Source organism: Trichomonas vaginalis, chromosome V (assembly GCF_026262505.1).
Source record: "Trichomonas vaginalis G3 chromosome V, whole genome shotgun sequence".
NCBI lineage: Eukaryota > Parabasalia > Trichomonadida > Trichomonadidae > Trichomonas > Trichomonas vaginalis.
The window spans coordinates 4011319-4027471 of NC_067207.1; the positions used below are offsets into that span (position 1 = coordinate 4011319).

General features: G+C 33.6%; 9 protein-coding genes and 2 pseudogenes across 11 annotated transcripts, besides 7 other annotated features; 3 read left to right on the top strand and 8 right to left on the bottom strand.

The window, feature by feature from the left end:
* Positions 1-7767: part of a mobile genetic element that runs on past the window's edge.
* Positions 756-1637, bottom strand: TVAGG3_0275020 (organellar and viral DNA polymerase type B; the record flags this gene model as incomplete). Its single annotated transcript, XM_051228690.1, has 1 exon — positions 756-1637. One exon carries the CDS (start codon positions 1635-1637, stop codon positions 756-758), a length of 882 nt encoding a protein of 293 aa, XP_051098420.1.
* Positions 3250-3900, bottom strand: TVAGG3_0275030 (uncharacterized protein; the record flags this gene model as incomplete). The annotated part of the gene is made up of 1 exon (XM_051228691.1): positions 3250-3900. The coding sequence occupies one exon, from the start codon at positions 3898-3900 to the stop codon at positions 3250-3252; it is 651 nt and encodes a 216-aa protein (XP_051098421.1).
* TVAGG3_0275040 (uncharacterized protein) lies at positions 4851-5003 on the bottom strand (the record flags this gene model as incomplete). Its single annotated transcript, XM_051228692.1, has 1 exon — positions 4851-5003. The coding sequence occupies one exon, from the start codon at positions 5001-5003 to the stop codon at positions 4851-4853; it is 153 nt and encodes a 50-aa protein (XP_051098422.1).
* On the bottom strand, positions 6398-6820 carry TVAGG3_0275050 (phage tail repeat-like family; the record flags this gene model as incomplete). The annotated part of the gene is made up of 1 exon (XM_051228693.1): positions 6398-6820. The coding sequence occupies one exon, from the start codon at positions 6818-6820 to the stop codon at positions 6398-6400; it is 423 nt and encodes a 140-aa protein (XP_051098423.1).
* A 450-nt stretch (positions 7768-8217) lies between the features above and the next one.
* On the top strand, positions 8218-8994 carry TVAGG3_0275060 (annotated as a pseudogene). The gene has a single exon. A coding segment is annotated over exon 1 (777 nt).
* Positions 8995-9069: 75 nt separating this feature from the next.
* TVAGG3_0275070 (serine threonine-protein phosphatase family) lies at positions 9070-9312 on the bottom strand (the record flags this gene model as incomplete). Its single annotated transcript, XM_051228694.1, has 1 exon — positions 9070-9312. The coding sequence occupies one exon, from the start codon at positions 9310-9312 to the stop codon at positions 9070-9072; it is 243 nt and encodes an 80-aa protein (XP_051098424.1).
* Positions 9313-9329: 17 nt separating this feature from the next.
* Positions 9330-9480, bottom strand: TVAGG3_0275080 (annotated as a pseudogene). Its single transcript has one exon. A coding segment is annotated over exon 1 (151 nt).
* A 2091-nt stretch (positions 9481-11571) lies between these two features.
* Positions 11572-11609: a mobile genetic element.
* Positions 11572-11609: a terminal%2Cinverted (terminal inverted repeat of Banshee-A3 transposon ID:TVAGG3_0275090).
* A 59-nt stretch (positions 11610-11668) lies between these two features.
* Positions 11669-11706: a terminal%2Cinverted (terminal inverted repeat of MuDR-5_TvMULE4 transposon ID:TVAGG3_0275100).
* Positions 11669-12583: a mobile genetic element.
* Positions 12061-12551, top strand: TVAGG3_0275110 (MULE transposase domain-containing protein; the record flags this gene model as incomplete). The annotated part of the gene is made up of 1 exon (XM_001285070.2): positions 12061-12551. A coding segment is annotated over one exon (491 nt), but the record flags the coding sequence as incomplete, so codon positions are not given.
* Positions 12584-12594: 11 nt separating the features above from the next.
* Positions 12595-13251: a terminal%2Cinverted (terminal inverted repeat of Maverick-1C transposon ID:TVAGG3_0275120).
* Positions 12595-16153: part of a mobile genetic element that runs on past the window's edge.
* Positions 13252-13776, bottom strand: TVAGG3_0275130 (protein of unknown function, DUF4107 family; the record flags this gene model as incomplete). Its single annotated transcript, XM_051228695.1, has 1 exon — positions 13252-13776. The coding sequence occupies one exon, from the start codon at positions 13774-13776 to the stop codon at positions 13252-13254; it is 525 nt and encodes a 174-aa protein (XP_051098425.1).
* On the bottom strand, positions 13975-14295 carry TVAGG3_0275140 (uncharacterized protein; the record flags this gene model as incomplete). The annotated part of the gene is made up of 1 exon (XM_051228696.1): positions 13975-14295. The coding sequence occupies one exon, from the start codon at positions 14293-14295 to the stop codon at positions 13975-13977; it is 321 nt and encodes a 106-aa protein (XP_051098426.1).
* On the top strand, positions 15256-15759 carry TVAGG3_0275150 (protein of unknown function, DUF4106 family; the record flags this gene model as incomplete). Its single annotated transcript, XM_051228697.1, has 1 exon — positions 15256-15759. The coding sequence occupies one exon, from the start codon at positions 15256-15258 to the stop codon at positions 15757-15759; it is 504 nt and encodes a 167-aa protein (XP_051098427.1).

The window sequence follows — 16153 nt, forward strand, 5'->3', positions numbered from 1 at the left end:
TTCATGAGTTTTAGGCGACCAGGTTTTTTTCCGTACTCGCAATTTTTTACGATTTTCATGTATAAAAGATATGATTTCAGGGATTTTTTTACGAAGTGTTAAAGTTCACTTCGTAAAAAAATAACAGTTATATCATGAAATTTGGTCATTTTACTCGGCAAAAATATATTTTAGGCGACCAGGTCCCTCGGTCCCTCGGTCCCTCGGTCAACTAACATCTTTTTGAAAATGGTGACAACATGACATTTTGACAACAACACAGGAAATAAACTTCTTCGTATATGTTTTGTCATGACTTCATCGAAATGAGCGTAAATGTTTTGTCAAGACTTCTTCGAAATGAGCGTAAATCAGACAAAAATATATTTTAGGTGAAGAGGTGCGATCTCACCTCCTTTTTCACCTGTTTTTTCACCTCTTGAATTTTCATGATTTCATCGTACATGTTTTGTCAAGACTTCTTCGTAAATGTTTTGTCAAGACTTCTTCGTATATGTTTTGTCATGACTTCATCGAAATGAGCGTAAATGTTTTGTCAAACATGAGTGTAAATCAGACAAAAATATATTTTAGGTGAAGAGGTGCGATCTCACCTGTTTTCTCACCTCTTTTTTCACCTCTTGAATTTTCATGATTTCATCGTATATGTTTTGTCAAAACTTCATCGTATATGAGCGTAAATCAGACAAAAATATATTTTAGGTGAAGAGGTGAGATCTCACCCGTTTTTTCACCTGTTTTCTCACCTCTTTTTTTTATAAGCGTTTTACATGAATTGTACGATGTATATTTGAAATTCTAAACAATTTCGTAGCTTCTATTTCTTCTGTCAGTATGTCAAAAGTTTTCACAATATTGAATGTATCTTTATATTTCTTCTTGACATCTGAAAGAAGGAAATCGTCAGCTGTTGGATAGTTTTTGTTTAGAAATGCTAACATGTCCATTTTGTTTTCTGCTGGCTTTTCTGCTTCTTTCTTTAAGTCTGCATAGTCGTTTCTCATACGTTCTATCTCTTTGACGGAGTAGTTATATTTTCTTATTGCTGCTTTACATTTAGAACATTGTGGGTTCATTTTTGCATTGTACATTGAAATTTGACCTGCAAGTACAACTATAGCGTCAATGGTTTTCTTTAACTCAAAAGTTGCTGGTTTTATTTGTTCGTTCCATATTTTACATCTTTTATCTTTATCTCTTATCTGCCATACACATTCAGCAACTAACGAAACAAAGTTGTCGTAGGTCTTAAACTCCTCCGATTTATATATGTCAGAGATGTTCTTATATACCATATCGCAGTCTTTGTCCATGACTTTGTGGTTGCAATGAAATCCAAGAAACTCATAGTTTACCTTACGTATGAACTTCTTTATTTCTACTGAGTCAGTTGGTTTCACTTCTATTTCATCGAATTCTGGAATAGTGAGCTTTTGTTGCTGTATTTCAGGAAGTTTAGGTAGATGGTCAATAATGTCCTGCATTTCATAAAGATATTCTTCATTTGTTTCATCTTTTGCAGTGCAATCTAAATCTCCTTGGAGAAGTTCCTGCTTTATCTTCTGGATTTCTGTTTCGAAAGTATATGAAGAAGGAATGAAGCTTTTCATCTCAACTAACATAGATGTTGGGTTCATGACTAACGAGTTTGGTGCTGTTGTTGCTAACATGTTCTTACAATAAAAATAAAAAATATTTTTTTAAAAAAACTAACTTTATTTTTTATTTCGGGAAAATTCATGAGTTTTGGTTGAAAAATACGGTGAACCAAAAGTGGCTCGACCTCAAAACAAGCATTTTGTGAAGAATATACCAACCGCCGGAAAACAGCGGGTTGCTTTTTATACAAAATTCAACGGGTGAAAGAATACGATGAAACCTTGACAAAACATTTACGAAGAAGTCATGACAAAACATGTACGATGAAACCTTGACAAAACATTTACGATGAAACCTTGACAAAAACATATACGATGAAATCATGAAAATTCAAGAGGGTAGAAAACAGGTTAGAAAACAGGTTAGATCTAACCTTCTACCCTAAATTATATTTTTGGGTCCTTTACACTCATTACGATGAAGTCATGACAAAACATGTACGATGAAACCTTGACAAAACATTTACGATGAAACCTTGACAAAAACATATACGATGAAATCATGAAAATTCAAGAGGGTAGAAAACAGGTTAGAAAACAGGTTAGATCTAACCTTCTACCCTAAATTATATTTTTGGGTCCTTTACACTCATTACGATGAAGTCATGACAAAACATGTACGATGAAACCTTGACAAAACATTTACGATGAAACCTTGACAAAACATTTACGAAGAAGTCTTGACAAAGCATGTACGATGAAACCTTGACAAAACATATACGATGAAGTCATGACAAAACATGTACGATGAAACCTTGACAAAACATTTACGAAGAAGTCTTGACAAAGCATGTACGTTCATGTTTGACAAAGCATATACGATGAAATCATGAAAATTCAAGAGGGTAGAAAACAGGTTAGAAAACAGGTTAGATCTAACCTTCTACCCTAAATTATATTTTTGGGTCCTTTACACTCATTACGAAGAAGTCTTGACAAAACATTTACGAAGAAGTCTTGAAAGCATGTACGTTCATGTTTGACAAAGCATATACGATGAAATCATGAAAATTCAAGAGGGTAGAAAACAGGTTAGAAAACAGGTTAGATCTAACCTTCTACCCTAAATTATATTTTTGGGTCCTTTACACTCATTACGAAGAAGTCTTGACAAAACATTTACGAAGAAGTCTTGACAAAGCATGTACGTTCATGTTTGACAAAGCATATACGATGAAATCATGAAAATTCAAGAGGGTAGAAAACAGGTTAGAAAACAGGTTAGATCTAACCTTCTACCCTAAAATATATTTTTGCTGAAAAATGACCAAATTTCATGAAAATTCAACGGGTGAGAAAAGAGGTGAGAAAACAGGTGAGATCTCACCTCTTCACCTAAAATATATTTTTGGTTCATTTACACTCGTTACGATGAAGAAGTCTTGACATTTTCCCGACTGTTGTCAAAATGTCATGTTGTCACCATTTTCAAAAAGATGTTAGTTGACCGAGGGACCGAGGGACCCCCTCAGTAAACATCTCATTTTAACTCACTTTTTTTCTATCTTAAGGAAATTCATGAAAATTCAACGGGTGAAAAAACAGGTGAAAAAAGAGGTGAGATCGCACCACTTCACCTAAAATATATTTTTCAATACTTTTTCAGCACTTTTCCGTAGTTATATATGAAAGACAATTCGAGATAAAAGTCATAGTACAATGGTATAATATGCTGCACACCATTTGTTGTGAACCAAACTTGAAAGTCAGAGAAACTGTTACTAGGTGGTTCGTAGAATTTAGAAGCAAAGTCATAAAAGTCCTTACCGATACATAGAAAACTATTGTTGCTTGAACTGAAACTTGCATGACACATAACATTTTGAGGGTCAAACACATTTCTATAAACTGTCAAATCTGCTGGTGGAAGTATAAATTTAAATGGACCATCTGGTGGTAATGGTTCGTTCTGGTTTAGTAACCGAAGAAATTGTGCCCAAGAACGTTTGTCTACTTGCCAAAATAAAAACTCTGTATCTCTTGGAGGGTTAATTTCAATCTTTTGAAATGAAACGGTGGAGTTCATCTTGTCATATTCTAGTTTCAGATAGTATGTTCCATTTAGTAAAGAGTCGTATTTTTCTTGAAATTCCCAATAATATTTGTTTATTTGAGTTTGAAAGTCATTTAGAGTTTTTTCAAGACTTTCGTCTGAACGAACTGTAAAGATCCTCATTTCATCAAATTTGTCTATTAGACCATCAGAACCTTTATACTGCCCATGAAAATATACTGCGAACATAAATGCGTTAGTTCTATTTGAAAACAAAACTCTTCTAAATCCTATTGCCTTTGCATCTGAAGGACTTTGAAGCCAACGAACTGGATAGTCAAACCTGTACGCTCGGGATGAAATTTCTTCATCTGAAATAGTCATACCAGCATTTGTAAAGATATAGTCTAACGGTTTTGTATCTGCTACTTTTGTTCTTTGTTTTTCAACCTGAAGCATTTAATATATGTAAAAATATATGGTTTTAAAAACGTTTTTACTTCATATTTCTCATCTAACAAACATGTTTCCCAACGGTCTTCTCCAACAAACTCAGCGTACATTTCAAATAAAATAAAAAAATATTTTTTTCTCTTTACTTTACATAACCGCCTGAAGCCATAAGTCTTTGACGCCAACCCATACCAGCTAATGAAGGTTGACTTGGTTTAGTTTGGAAACTAAACTTTGGTTTTGGTTTATCTTCAGTTTTTGGTTTTTCTTCTTCTATCGGTTTTTCGTCACTTTTCGGTTCCTCTGACTTTACTTCACTTGCAGGAACAGTTGTGTCGTCAACATCTTCATAAATATCATATGCCATTTGTTTTTGTTTTCCTTTCAACTTTTTGTGTTTGTTGTAAAGTTTAGAATATTTCGACTCTAAGTCAATGAGATGTTCTATAATGAACTGTTGGTCAGTGAAGTAAACTTTTCCATCTGTTGTCTCGAAAGCTCCTTCAGACTTCAATATTTTATTTGTGAGAGTCTGTTTCTTTTTTGAGATACTTGCCGTTCCATTTTTATGAAAAGTGACTTTGTAGTTAGGGTTTGTATTTCCAGATCTGGCACTTTCTATTATTGAATTTTTCTCTTCATCTGTAAGTTCTTTGACAGGTTTTGACAATGGTTCTGAACTTTTTGTTTGTGGTGTCAAATCTACCGTTTCAACTTCTTCGGTCATTTCATCTCAGTAAAAAATTTTAGTTTGGTTTGTTTTCAACTGGTTGTTGTTGTTTTTTAAGTCGGTCTAAAACTTCCTGAGGTATAGGAAGAACTTGACAAACACGTTGTGTAACTGCTGGAAGTCGACAAATCCATCTTGAACCCATTTGTCTCAATGCTGTATTGTTCATTTCATCTCAGTAAAAAACTTTACATTCCCCACGTTTGAGGCGGTTGAGGTTGGTTATTGTTTACCCACTGTTGTGCATGGTTATATCCTCTGTTAAAGAATCTTTCACCTTGGTCCATATAGTGTCCTGCTTGGTTATAGTAGTCATTTGCTTTGTTATAATAGTTTCCTGCTTGTCTTCCTACATTGTCCATCCATCCTTGAACTTTTCCTCTTGTTTCAGGATTTGGAATAAGATTTGTTGCATCTCGTGCTACCTCCCAACCTTTCTGTACAGTTTGTATAATAGGTTGTGCTTTCTCTTTCAGTATACCTAATGTACTCAAAATCTTCCTTCCAACTCCAAATACACCTCTGGCTATTGTTCCCACTGCGGGCAAAAATCTGGATGCAACTCCTGCTAACGCGCCAAATAAACCCATTTCTTATGGGTTAAAAAATGACGAATCCAAACAAGGACCCCTATGTTTCTAAGGCGACAAAGAAAGCACTCATGGTAAAAATCTTTAGTTCAACACCAAATGCTTGGTTTATGGATATCTTGGAAAACATTCCGAGGTATAGAGAAGATGGACCACCATACTGGCTAATATTTGTTGGTCAAAACACAAGATACTGTGAAGCCATACCATTACAGTCCAAAAATATTTTAGATATCTTAGCAGCTTTGACAATATTCGTTGACAAATACCATCCAACAAAACTGACATCTGACTGTGAAAGTTCTTTCAAATCAGACGATATTAAAAACTATCTGCGTTCAAAAAATGTAAACCAATATTTCATTGTCGACCAAAACCATTCTGCTCTTGGTGTCATTGACGGTTGTATAAAAATGTTAAGAGACTTAAACCAACCACAAGGTGGTGAAGCAAATAAAATGTCATATGACGACAAATATAGACACTTCTCCATGGCAAAGATGAGACAAGTTTTAAATATTTACAATAGCCGTAAACAAAAAGGTTTGGGAAACCATTCCCCCGAAGAAATGAAAAACAACCCCGACTTAGAGAAAGACTATATATTTAATAATTTAGTCAAAAGAGACAAACAAGAAAGAATGCCGGGCTTCAAACTTCAGAAAGGTGACAAAGTAAAAATAGAAATACCTAAACGTGACCCATATGAAAATACTATTGACTATGACAACAATGGGAACTCGACAGGTACTCACGTTCGTGTTCGTAAAAATAGAAGAAAGTATACAAGAGAATATTATGAAGTTTTAGGCAAACATGGCAAAATGTACACACTGCAAGCAGAAGATAAAACTACTATTGCCAGACCTCGTTTCAAACTTGTCAAAGTTCAAGGTGGTATACTTTCAAAGACAGTTCCTAACAAATATAAGACAACTCCTGACGAATATGCTAAAGAAGTTGAAAATGACGACTAAGCAATTCTATACCATGCGTAAACTGTCATGTAAGGTGGCATGTATTCTTTACTTTGTCCCGTTGTTTGCGTATATCCTGAAACGAAATGTGTATGGTTTCCTTCTCCCTGAGTGTCACTCCAGTAACAATTTATAGCAAACTTAACGTCGTCTTTAACATCATATCCTTTACCTTTTGTCATTCCTGACCAATCCCAATATCTATGCTTATGCCAACCTGCTTGAGATGTACTTAAATCTATGTAGTGACTGTGCGCAGGTAAGTTTTCACCTGAAATCGTTTTACTTCCACCTGTTTCCTTTGAAGAGTTTGCACAATACAAAAACCTGTCGACTATTTGTTCCCATGCACCAACACCAAACATTACTTGAGGACCTCTTGCTTCCATAGATGTATAAATAGAACCTACTGGGTTCATTAAATCAAACATATGAGATATTATAGGATTGTCTCTTTTGAACTTAAAATATAGTGCAACTATTTCAGGTTTCTTCTGGTTTAAGTCAGAATATTTTTTATAATATAATCTTATGTTTTCAGGGGGTAAAGTCTTGACTATAATATTTATTTCTGTCATCTTCATAATAGTATACTACTCTCGTTTTTTCTATTGCATTATATCTTTTATATCTATAAAAATCTAAATATAATGTTAGCTTTTGTTCATCTACATGTGGTGTTCTGTTGTCATCTCCATAGTCATAATAGTATGGTGCTGGAGCTGGGTCAGGCAATGTCATATCTGTCATTTCATAAACTCGGAAATATTTCTTTTGTTCGTCTCCATATAAGTTTAAGTAGCAGTTGTTGTCTAATGGAACTTTAACTTGTGTACCATCGTTCTTTTTATAGCTTACATACATTTCATTGTTATTTTTCGGAATGAGTTTATACCGTATACCATTTTTTAAGGAATGTACAAACTGCCATCTAAAATATTTGTTTTCTTCATTGAAAGAAAAGTCACCAACAATAGTTTCAATATTTTTTGTTCCAACTAAACTTTGGTATATTTCATTGACATATGTTTTATCTGCTTTATTTTCAAGGCTAACGTTTAAGTCTGTTATTTCAGAAGATGTATGTGTATGTCCAACGGCACTTTTCCTGTTTAAGGTTTCTTGTAAGTTTGTAATATTTGCAATGGTATGTGTATGTCCAACGGCACTTTTCCTGTTTAAGGTTTCTTGTAAGTTTGTAATATTTGCAATGGTATGTGTATGTCCAACGGCACTTTTCCTGTTTAAGGTTTCTTGTAAGTTTTGTAATATTTGCAATGGTATGTGTATGTCCAACGTCACTTTTACTGTTTAAGGTTTCTTGTAAGTTTGCAATATTTGCAATGGTATGTGTATGAGTCTTTTTAGAATATTCGTTTTCAGCTCTTGTCACTTCACTTGACATTTTATTGTCAACATATGTTTTGTCTGCTAGTTCAGGATGAGTATGTTCTTTTGTTGCATAAGCTTTGTCAGCTCTTTCTTCTTCTTTTGCTATTGCATCGTCTACATATTCTTTGTCAGCTTTGTTGCCAACATCTGCTTTCAAAAGAAGTTCATTTATAGGTTTCTCGTTTAAAGTTCCTTTTGTTGGATTTATACAAACAGTATGGTTCTTATTGTCTTGAAACAGAAACTCATCTGTCATTGGGTTTAATGTCAGTTTTAAGTTTCCTTCTTTCAATGACTCAGATATCTTAGAATAGTTTGAAAAGTTTGTTGTGTTCTTATTTAGAGCTTGTATAATGAGTTGTCGGTTGTGTTGTATTTCTCTCATAGACGCTGTTTCATTTGACATTTTTATTCTAGATAAAATATGCTTTCAATAGAAAAAGAAAATTCAAGAGTTGCTACAACTAAACCATTAGATGAACTTTTTACGAATGTCGGTCAAAAGTTTGAGACAGAGACCGTAAAGCATGAAGGCTATCGTTTTGACTACCCGTTAAGATGGTTAAGAGACCCATCTGTCACAAAAGCTATTGGCTTTCGTAGAATGAAGTTCATTTCAGAAGCCATACATGGTTTCCCATTTACAGTCGGTTTTGAAGTTCGATACTATAACAAAGAAAAACATACGTATGAGAAATTTGAACAGGGAAAACTTTTACAAGTTAGTTTGCTTGTAAACTTAGAAACAACTCTTCAAGCTTTTCAAGAAAAAATAAACGACATCTATATCGAATATGCAAACCAGTATAACATTGACGAGGGAGAGTACCATCTCGATATTATATATGACAGGAAAAATGCAACTGTTAAAATCAATAGAATAGAAGACCTTGGAGAAAACGTTATATTTCTACAAAATATAACAACTTGGCATGGTATAGATTTCTGAGGATGTTAAATCAGCCTGCAGCATATCCAGTACACCCGGACTTTTATGAAGTCGAAAACCCTAATGGAACATATGAAAATGTTTTCGACTCAGATGCTATTATAGTTCATGCTTCATTTTCTGGTGCACAAAACTCTTTTTTATGCTTGGCAAATGACTTTTACGAAAAACCTACAAAGCTATATGAACCACCAAGTGGAAGTATTTCAGACTTTCAAGTATGGTTTACAACAGATGGAAGAAAGAGAATAATTCCATTATACCATGCGTTTTACTTAGAACTTAGTTTCATATACAACTACTATCGAACGGTAAAAATATAATTTTTTAATACGGTTGAGGTGTTGGATTTGGTTGCCAACTTGACTGTGGTGCAGGTTCAGGCTGTTGTATAACAGGAGCTTGTTCTTCTGGTTCAGGGTCTTTAGGTATAATACCAACAAACTGACCTACCCTTTTACCAATATTTTTGACTCCGTTCCAAATTCCTCTTCCGACAGATTTTATTCCATTCCATATACCTCTTCCAACTCTTCTGAAGAAGTTTCCAATACTACTGAAGAAACCCATTTACTATATGTAAAAATCTAATGTCCGCCTAGTCTCTTACGTTTCCTGTTGAGTTCCATAGCATTCTTTAACTGGAGCTCATACATTCTGTTTCTCCTCTGGTAGAAAACATATTCTGGGTCAACTCCTGTGTTCGCGTCATCTGCATAGAGTTGTTTATATCCCACTTCGGGTTTGTATAAAACTCTTTCCATCTCATATTTGCATACCATGGTGGCAAACCTAACGCAGCGTCATTTGACATGGCAGTTTGCATTTGTACATCTGTTGGCACTTGACCATAGTTTGCCATTGCAGTTTGTATTCTAACTTCATTTGGAATATTCTCTGGGTTTGGTTGTCCAGGTTGCTGTGCATTCGCTAAGTTCTGTGCGTCCATTTAATATTAGATAAAAATATCTCTTACGAGTACATATACTGGACATTTGCAGGCATTGGTTCATCTTCATATTCTCTATATCTTTCTGCCACGTCAAATAAATAAATGACACAATGGAAAAAACCTAAAACAAGTAGTCCTATTTCAAACCACATTTACTTACTAATAAAATTTCTTTGTTATGACACTTTCTCCGGTTTATAGGACCTCTCTCATATTCTATCTTGTCATATCTAAACTCATAGTCATGTATGTCCTCTAACCATCTCATAACGGTTTCCAAACCACTTTTATCGGATGTAAAGTAAAAGCATGGATGGTTATGTATAACGTCTAAAGTTTCTAAAGAGTCTCTCAAAGTCCAGTCTACTTGGTATTGAAAATCGCATGTGTTATAGAACGGCGGGTCCACTATAAAAAAACATTTTCCTTGTCTTTATATTTTTCATACAACTCTGTCCAACGACATCTCACAAACTCTATACCCTCAATATATTTTCTATGTCCTCTTTGAAAACATTTGTATAGTTAAGATATAAAACGTTTGACATAAGTGTTTCAATGTCATGAACTCTTATAGAACCACTATATAATAGTCTAGCAGATATACTATCCCAGTCTATATATTCTGCTTTTTTCAAAACCTCTCTCACAATATTTTTCTTATCTAATGGTATACGTTCCATCTTACCTATAGGTATCTTTTCTTTTAACTCTTTCAATATATTGTTTGTGTCTGGTATATGTTTGAGACGGTCCATATAGTTGTCGAAGTCATTGCATATAATCTTTGAGTCTGGGAATATTGTATGGCACAAATGGGATATATAGAAACTTCCACCGAACAAATCTACAAATGTTAGACCATTCGGTAGTTTCTTAAGTTCTCTCAATATAATATCTTTACATCTACTCTTATTTCCAAAGAACGGTAACGGTGGTTTTGTAAAATTCATTTTATATATATATAATAAAAATGTTTTCACCTGAAAAGTGACAGAAAAGTGACAAAGCATGAAAACATATATAATTTGTGAAAAGTGAAACAAAAAAGTCAACGGCTGGTCGGCTGGGGTTCGGTCCTCCTCTTGGGTCTTGGGAAAAATTTCTTATGGGCTAGAGGGCACGAAGTGCCTGGAGGCCCATCCCAAGAAAAAAAAACTTCAGGGCTAGAGGGCGCAACGCGCCTGGAGGCCCCACTACCCTTTTTTTTTTTTTTTTTTTTTAATTCTATTAAAATGGATTTGATCCAAAAAAATATATAAAATTTGATCATAAATAAAATTGTTTTAAATTACTTCTTCATTTAAATTATAACAATTATTTTTGATTTTATATTTTTTGGATCAAATCCATTTTAATAGAATTTATATACTATTCATCTATTAGTAAACACTACCGTATATTATTTTTTAAGCTATCTTATTTTTTGAAATTTTATTCAAATCTTTGGTCGCAAGAAGAATTGCATGATAAATAAAAACATTTAATCAAAGTCAATTTTATTTTTCATATTCAAATGGACTGAGTGTTAACATTTAACATTTTTTGCTAATTGTCGTCAAAAATTAGGCGTAAAGCAAAAATTGATATTTCATATGGTTTTATGATAGATAAGCATTATATTCCCACTCATTATATTCGTAAATTTTGAGGTTTATCCTTCGCTTTTAAGATCATTGAATTTGATTTTATATAAAATAGTTATATATTAGAAAATAATATGAGTTTATGTGATATTATTTTTCAGAAGATTTTGTGTTCTTCTTCAAAATTTTATTTTTTTATTAAAAAGAATCTTTACAAAATATACATTTACTTTAATTAATATTTAAAAACGTGCTCTATCAAAAGTTCCAAAAATTCAATATTTTAGCTTTTCTGAGGTGTCACTTTTGATGAATTTCTGTTTACAACAAGACAAATAACTAATAAGATATAAGTATGAGGGAAAATAAGCGAAATGCGATAAAATTTGAGAAAGGGACAGACTAGCCCATTGTCACTTTTTAATTTAGTAAATGAACGCTTATGGAGTGGAGTTTTTGGGTAAATCTGATTTGCTTATAAATGAAATAAAATCAAAAGAAACCATATTGGCATTATATTATGCAAAAATAAATGATCTTACTTAGTACTTTTAAAGTTAATTTCAGAAAAAATTTGACACAATGGTATCCGGCACATACAAGTGGTGTACAACCAAAATTTCATATCCCTAGTTTTACATTTATGTTTAGTTTTATTTCACCTAATTTTCAAAGATCATAATTGAATTAGATGGCCAAGCTATTCAAAACACGACCAAGCTTATCAAAATAAGACCAATATATTCAAAATTCTTTATTCTTTCAAATCATTTCATTTTAATGCAGATCCAAGATCACGAACTCACATATATCGAGTTGCTTAAGTATCGAGTGCAACAAGAAATCCAAGCAGGTTGTAGTTATTCATATAAAACTAGGAAAGAAAGAAATCAAATCCAATTTAATTGTAAGTGGCCGAATTGTCCATGTCGCTTCCTTGTTGATACACTTCCCGATGACAAGTACCACATACGAAAATGTATTAACACCCACAATCATTCTGCCCCTTTTCCAAACAAATCACAACAAATTACATCATATTTTTATAGATCTTATTTAACAAGATATTTTGAATCAAATCAAGACCGTGTTTACGCACAATTAAGGTGTTTCAAAGATCTTAATATCCCATTTGATAGTGGAATCATTCCGGAAATGTTTCAACAATCTACGGATGCTTTAAAAAAGTTTTCTAAACGCCTTCATGCAATCAATACCCGTTTCTCAGCGGATGATGTTACATCTCTTGCAATTTTTGTCGACATGGTTAAGAGTCATTCTCCAGATGATCTCATCGAGTTTAATTAGTATGGTTATGTTGGGTACTGAGGCAATGCGTTCCACCTTACCCAAGTTAACGGTTTGACACTTCACGAAACCGTTAACGTATATTTTACAACACAAACGACAACACTAACTTAACCTTAAATATTTACAAAGCCGCCAACCACTTCACTAACGAACTCACTAATGTAAAAAATAAACGTTCTCACTATCGTTCTCACTAACGACTTCACTAATGTTCTCATAAATTTTCCTCAATATCTTCATCATCAGTGTTAACCCTATTGTAGTCATACTTGAAGCCATAAACTTTCTCTAACTTCTTAACGTACAATTTACATAACTTACCTTCGTCATCGTATGGTTTAATGATATAACTATTTCTATCTTTATACACAGTCAATGAAAAGTCAACTGGTCTCGGATGTATTTGAAAAACATGTTATGCTCAGGAAGGAAGAATAAATGTTTAAATGTATGTTTGTTATACTGTGGAATTCGAATGAGTTGCTTTTGTTCTGTCATTTACATCCAAATAAAAATTTTCAGTAAAATAATAAAATAAACTTAAAAATTAATGATATCACCACCCTCACACGTATGAAAACATAGCACAAAAATAATGTTTATGTTAGAATGTTAGATCTAACACGTTTTCTAACCTCTTTTCTAACCATGTTGAATTCATTACTTTATAACTCTCTTCCTTGGTTTCTTTTTAGTTGCTTTCTTCACGTCTGTCTCCAGCTTAACTGTCTTTCTTCTTCGTCCGTAATGATACCAGTTACTTCCACCAGTCAATGGGTCAAATGGTCTTTCGTAAGGGTTTCCATACATTCCATAGGGACCATACGGAAGAACTACTGGTGGAGAAGAAACATTTTCTTTAGTTCCATCGACTCTATTTAAATGCATTGTTTCACCTTTCATCTGGTCATTAAAGTCTTTTGCATGTTTTGCAAACTCATCGTCCTTTCCTAAAGCATTTTCTGACTCAGTCGCAACCAAATTGGATGCTTTATTTATGAGCCCTATTTTATTTAATCTTAACTTCTTTGCAACCCAGCCTCCAATCTTTCCTTTATTTGCATCTAATGTCTTCGAAACTCTTCCTCCACTCATTTTATTTACTGCGTCATAAGCCCCAAGTGCTTTTGCTCCAAATGCTAATGCTTTTGTTCCCATTGCGCCTAAAGCTGCCCAAGCTACCATTTACACCATATTAAAATCATCTCTCTTCAATATTATCTCATAAAAGTTCTCTTTACTGGAGAAAGTCAATGAAACATAAACATTCTCATTCATAAACTTCTTTCTTATCTCATCTATACGCTTCAAAATGTCTGAACAATTGCTAACATCTTCTACAACAGTTATTTCATCATGAATGACCTTTAAAAACAAGCTCATTTAATATGCTATTAAAATCATCTCAATAATGAGTCCATCCTTTCCGTCTTTGGGTAGCACAACATCTTTCATTGAAGAAGGTTCAACAAGTCTTATATTAAACTTACTGACAAAGTTTGTTATACTATAATGCTTCGGCGGCGAATACATATAGTTTGAAAGACATAATATAGATTCTTCAGCAAATTCACTTATACTGGATTTTATAACAATGTTCTCACGAGACCAAATACCACCAATTGACAATCTTGTAAGCAATCCTGCTGAACCTTCTACTGTAAACGTCGATGGTAACATTCCACGAAGGTCATCTATTGACATCGTTTGAGTCACTGAATTTAAATATTTTCTTAAAGCAATCGTCATTATCTAACCATGCAATAGCTTTGAAGTTTTCATTCGAATATACATCTGCTTCATTAAATGTAAACCTGACTTCTTTGCAGAGACGACTTTAAAATCTATTGCATTTGTTTCAAAATTATACGCTATGGTAACTTCTGAAGGTAATGGGTGTCCTTCCGCAGTCAGTTGTTCTCTCACTACCGTTTGAAGCTTTGTGTTAAAAACTTTCATGTCATCTCCTGTGTCTAGGTTCACATACACAGCAATAGGAAAACTATCTTGCTTCTTTGTCTCATCATTATATCTCAAAACATTAAAGTTCTTCAATAATATTGTCCTTCCTGCTGGAATACTTCTAACTTTCTTATTTCAATAGCTTTCTCACCTCCTACATACTCTACCCAGTGTCTTGGATATTCATAAGTATACTGACTTTCTTGAATTTTGGTTGGTTTCATCATAACGTGTTCATAGTATATCTTTATACTCTTGTCAGTTAGACTCGGTGCTATGTTCTGAATATTTCTGACTTGCATTTTTAATGGAGATAAAATGAAGCATTTAATACATGACGTAGATGAAGACATGAATGAAACTACAGACAAACTTAACTCTTCTCTTATTCTTCCTTTCAGTAAGGACTATGAGTTCTGTTCAAATGGTGTTTATTTCTATTGTGGAAAGATGGGGTCAGGTAAGACATTTAACCTCATTCGTCATATACTCATAACAGAGCGTTTAGGTCAAGATTCATATTATGACCAAATCATTATATCAGCAACTTCAGACTCTATGGACTCAACAGCGAAAACATTTATGTCAAAAGTTCAAGCCTCTGTCGTTAAAGTTCCAGATAGCGAACTCATTGAATTTCTTCAACGTTACATTCGACGTAAGAGGAAATATTATGCCATCGTTGAATTTATACAGTCAGGAATGCAAAAGACTTCAGAAGAGATGGAAAGAATTATTGACAAACACCACTTACGTCAATACTCAGGAGTTTACGATATGAAACGACTTACAAACTACATTCTGTCAAAACTTTCAAAATACCCCTTCAAAAAGTATCCTTCAAACACTCTGCTCGTTTGCGACGACTTCGCCGGAAAAGGTTTAGTGTCAAAGCCTGACTCACCATTAGCTAACATCATTACTAAAGTCAGACATTACCACTTAACTGTAGCAATACTTATGCAAACATGGAGGTTTTTAGCTTTAAACATAAAACGTCTCATAACTGACTTCGTTATCTTTCAAGGTTTCTCACGCTATGATATTGAACTCATTTGGAAACAGTCAGGTATAACATTACCTTTTGAAGAAATTTGGGAAGCATATAAGTCTCTCATCTCTCCTCGTTCATACCTTGAGATTCATATCATGACTAATACCATTAAAGTCAAAAATATTCCATGGGAACGACCAACATTGTTTTAAAGTTTAACCTTCAATTGACTGATGGTAAACAAATTCCATGCATCTCTGTCGCCATTTCTGTTAATATTTTTGCTGTCATTCATATCATCCACTTCCCCATCCGTTAACTTTTGAGGATATGCGTTAGAATAGCTGTTCTTAAATGAAGGCTTTTCACCTTTTAGCGCATAAACTCTATAACTTTCTGCATACTTTATGTTTGAACCTCCTGAGCCATCATTGACATAAATTTTTATAGGCTTCCACCCTTTGTTCATGTTCCTGCTTCTTCCCTTAGCTCTTTTGTTCAGTAGTTCTACATCTTTATACACAGCACCTGTCTCAGTGAATTCAACAATATTTTCATTCGTTAGCTTTACATTCAAACCCTTGTCGAGTATATTGTTCATTTCAT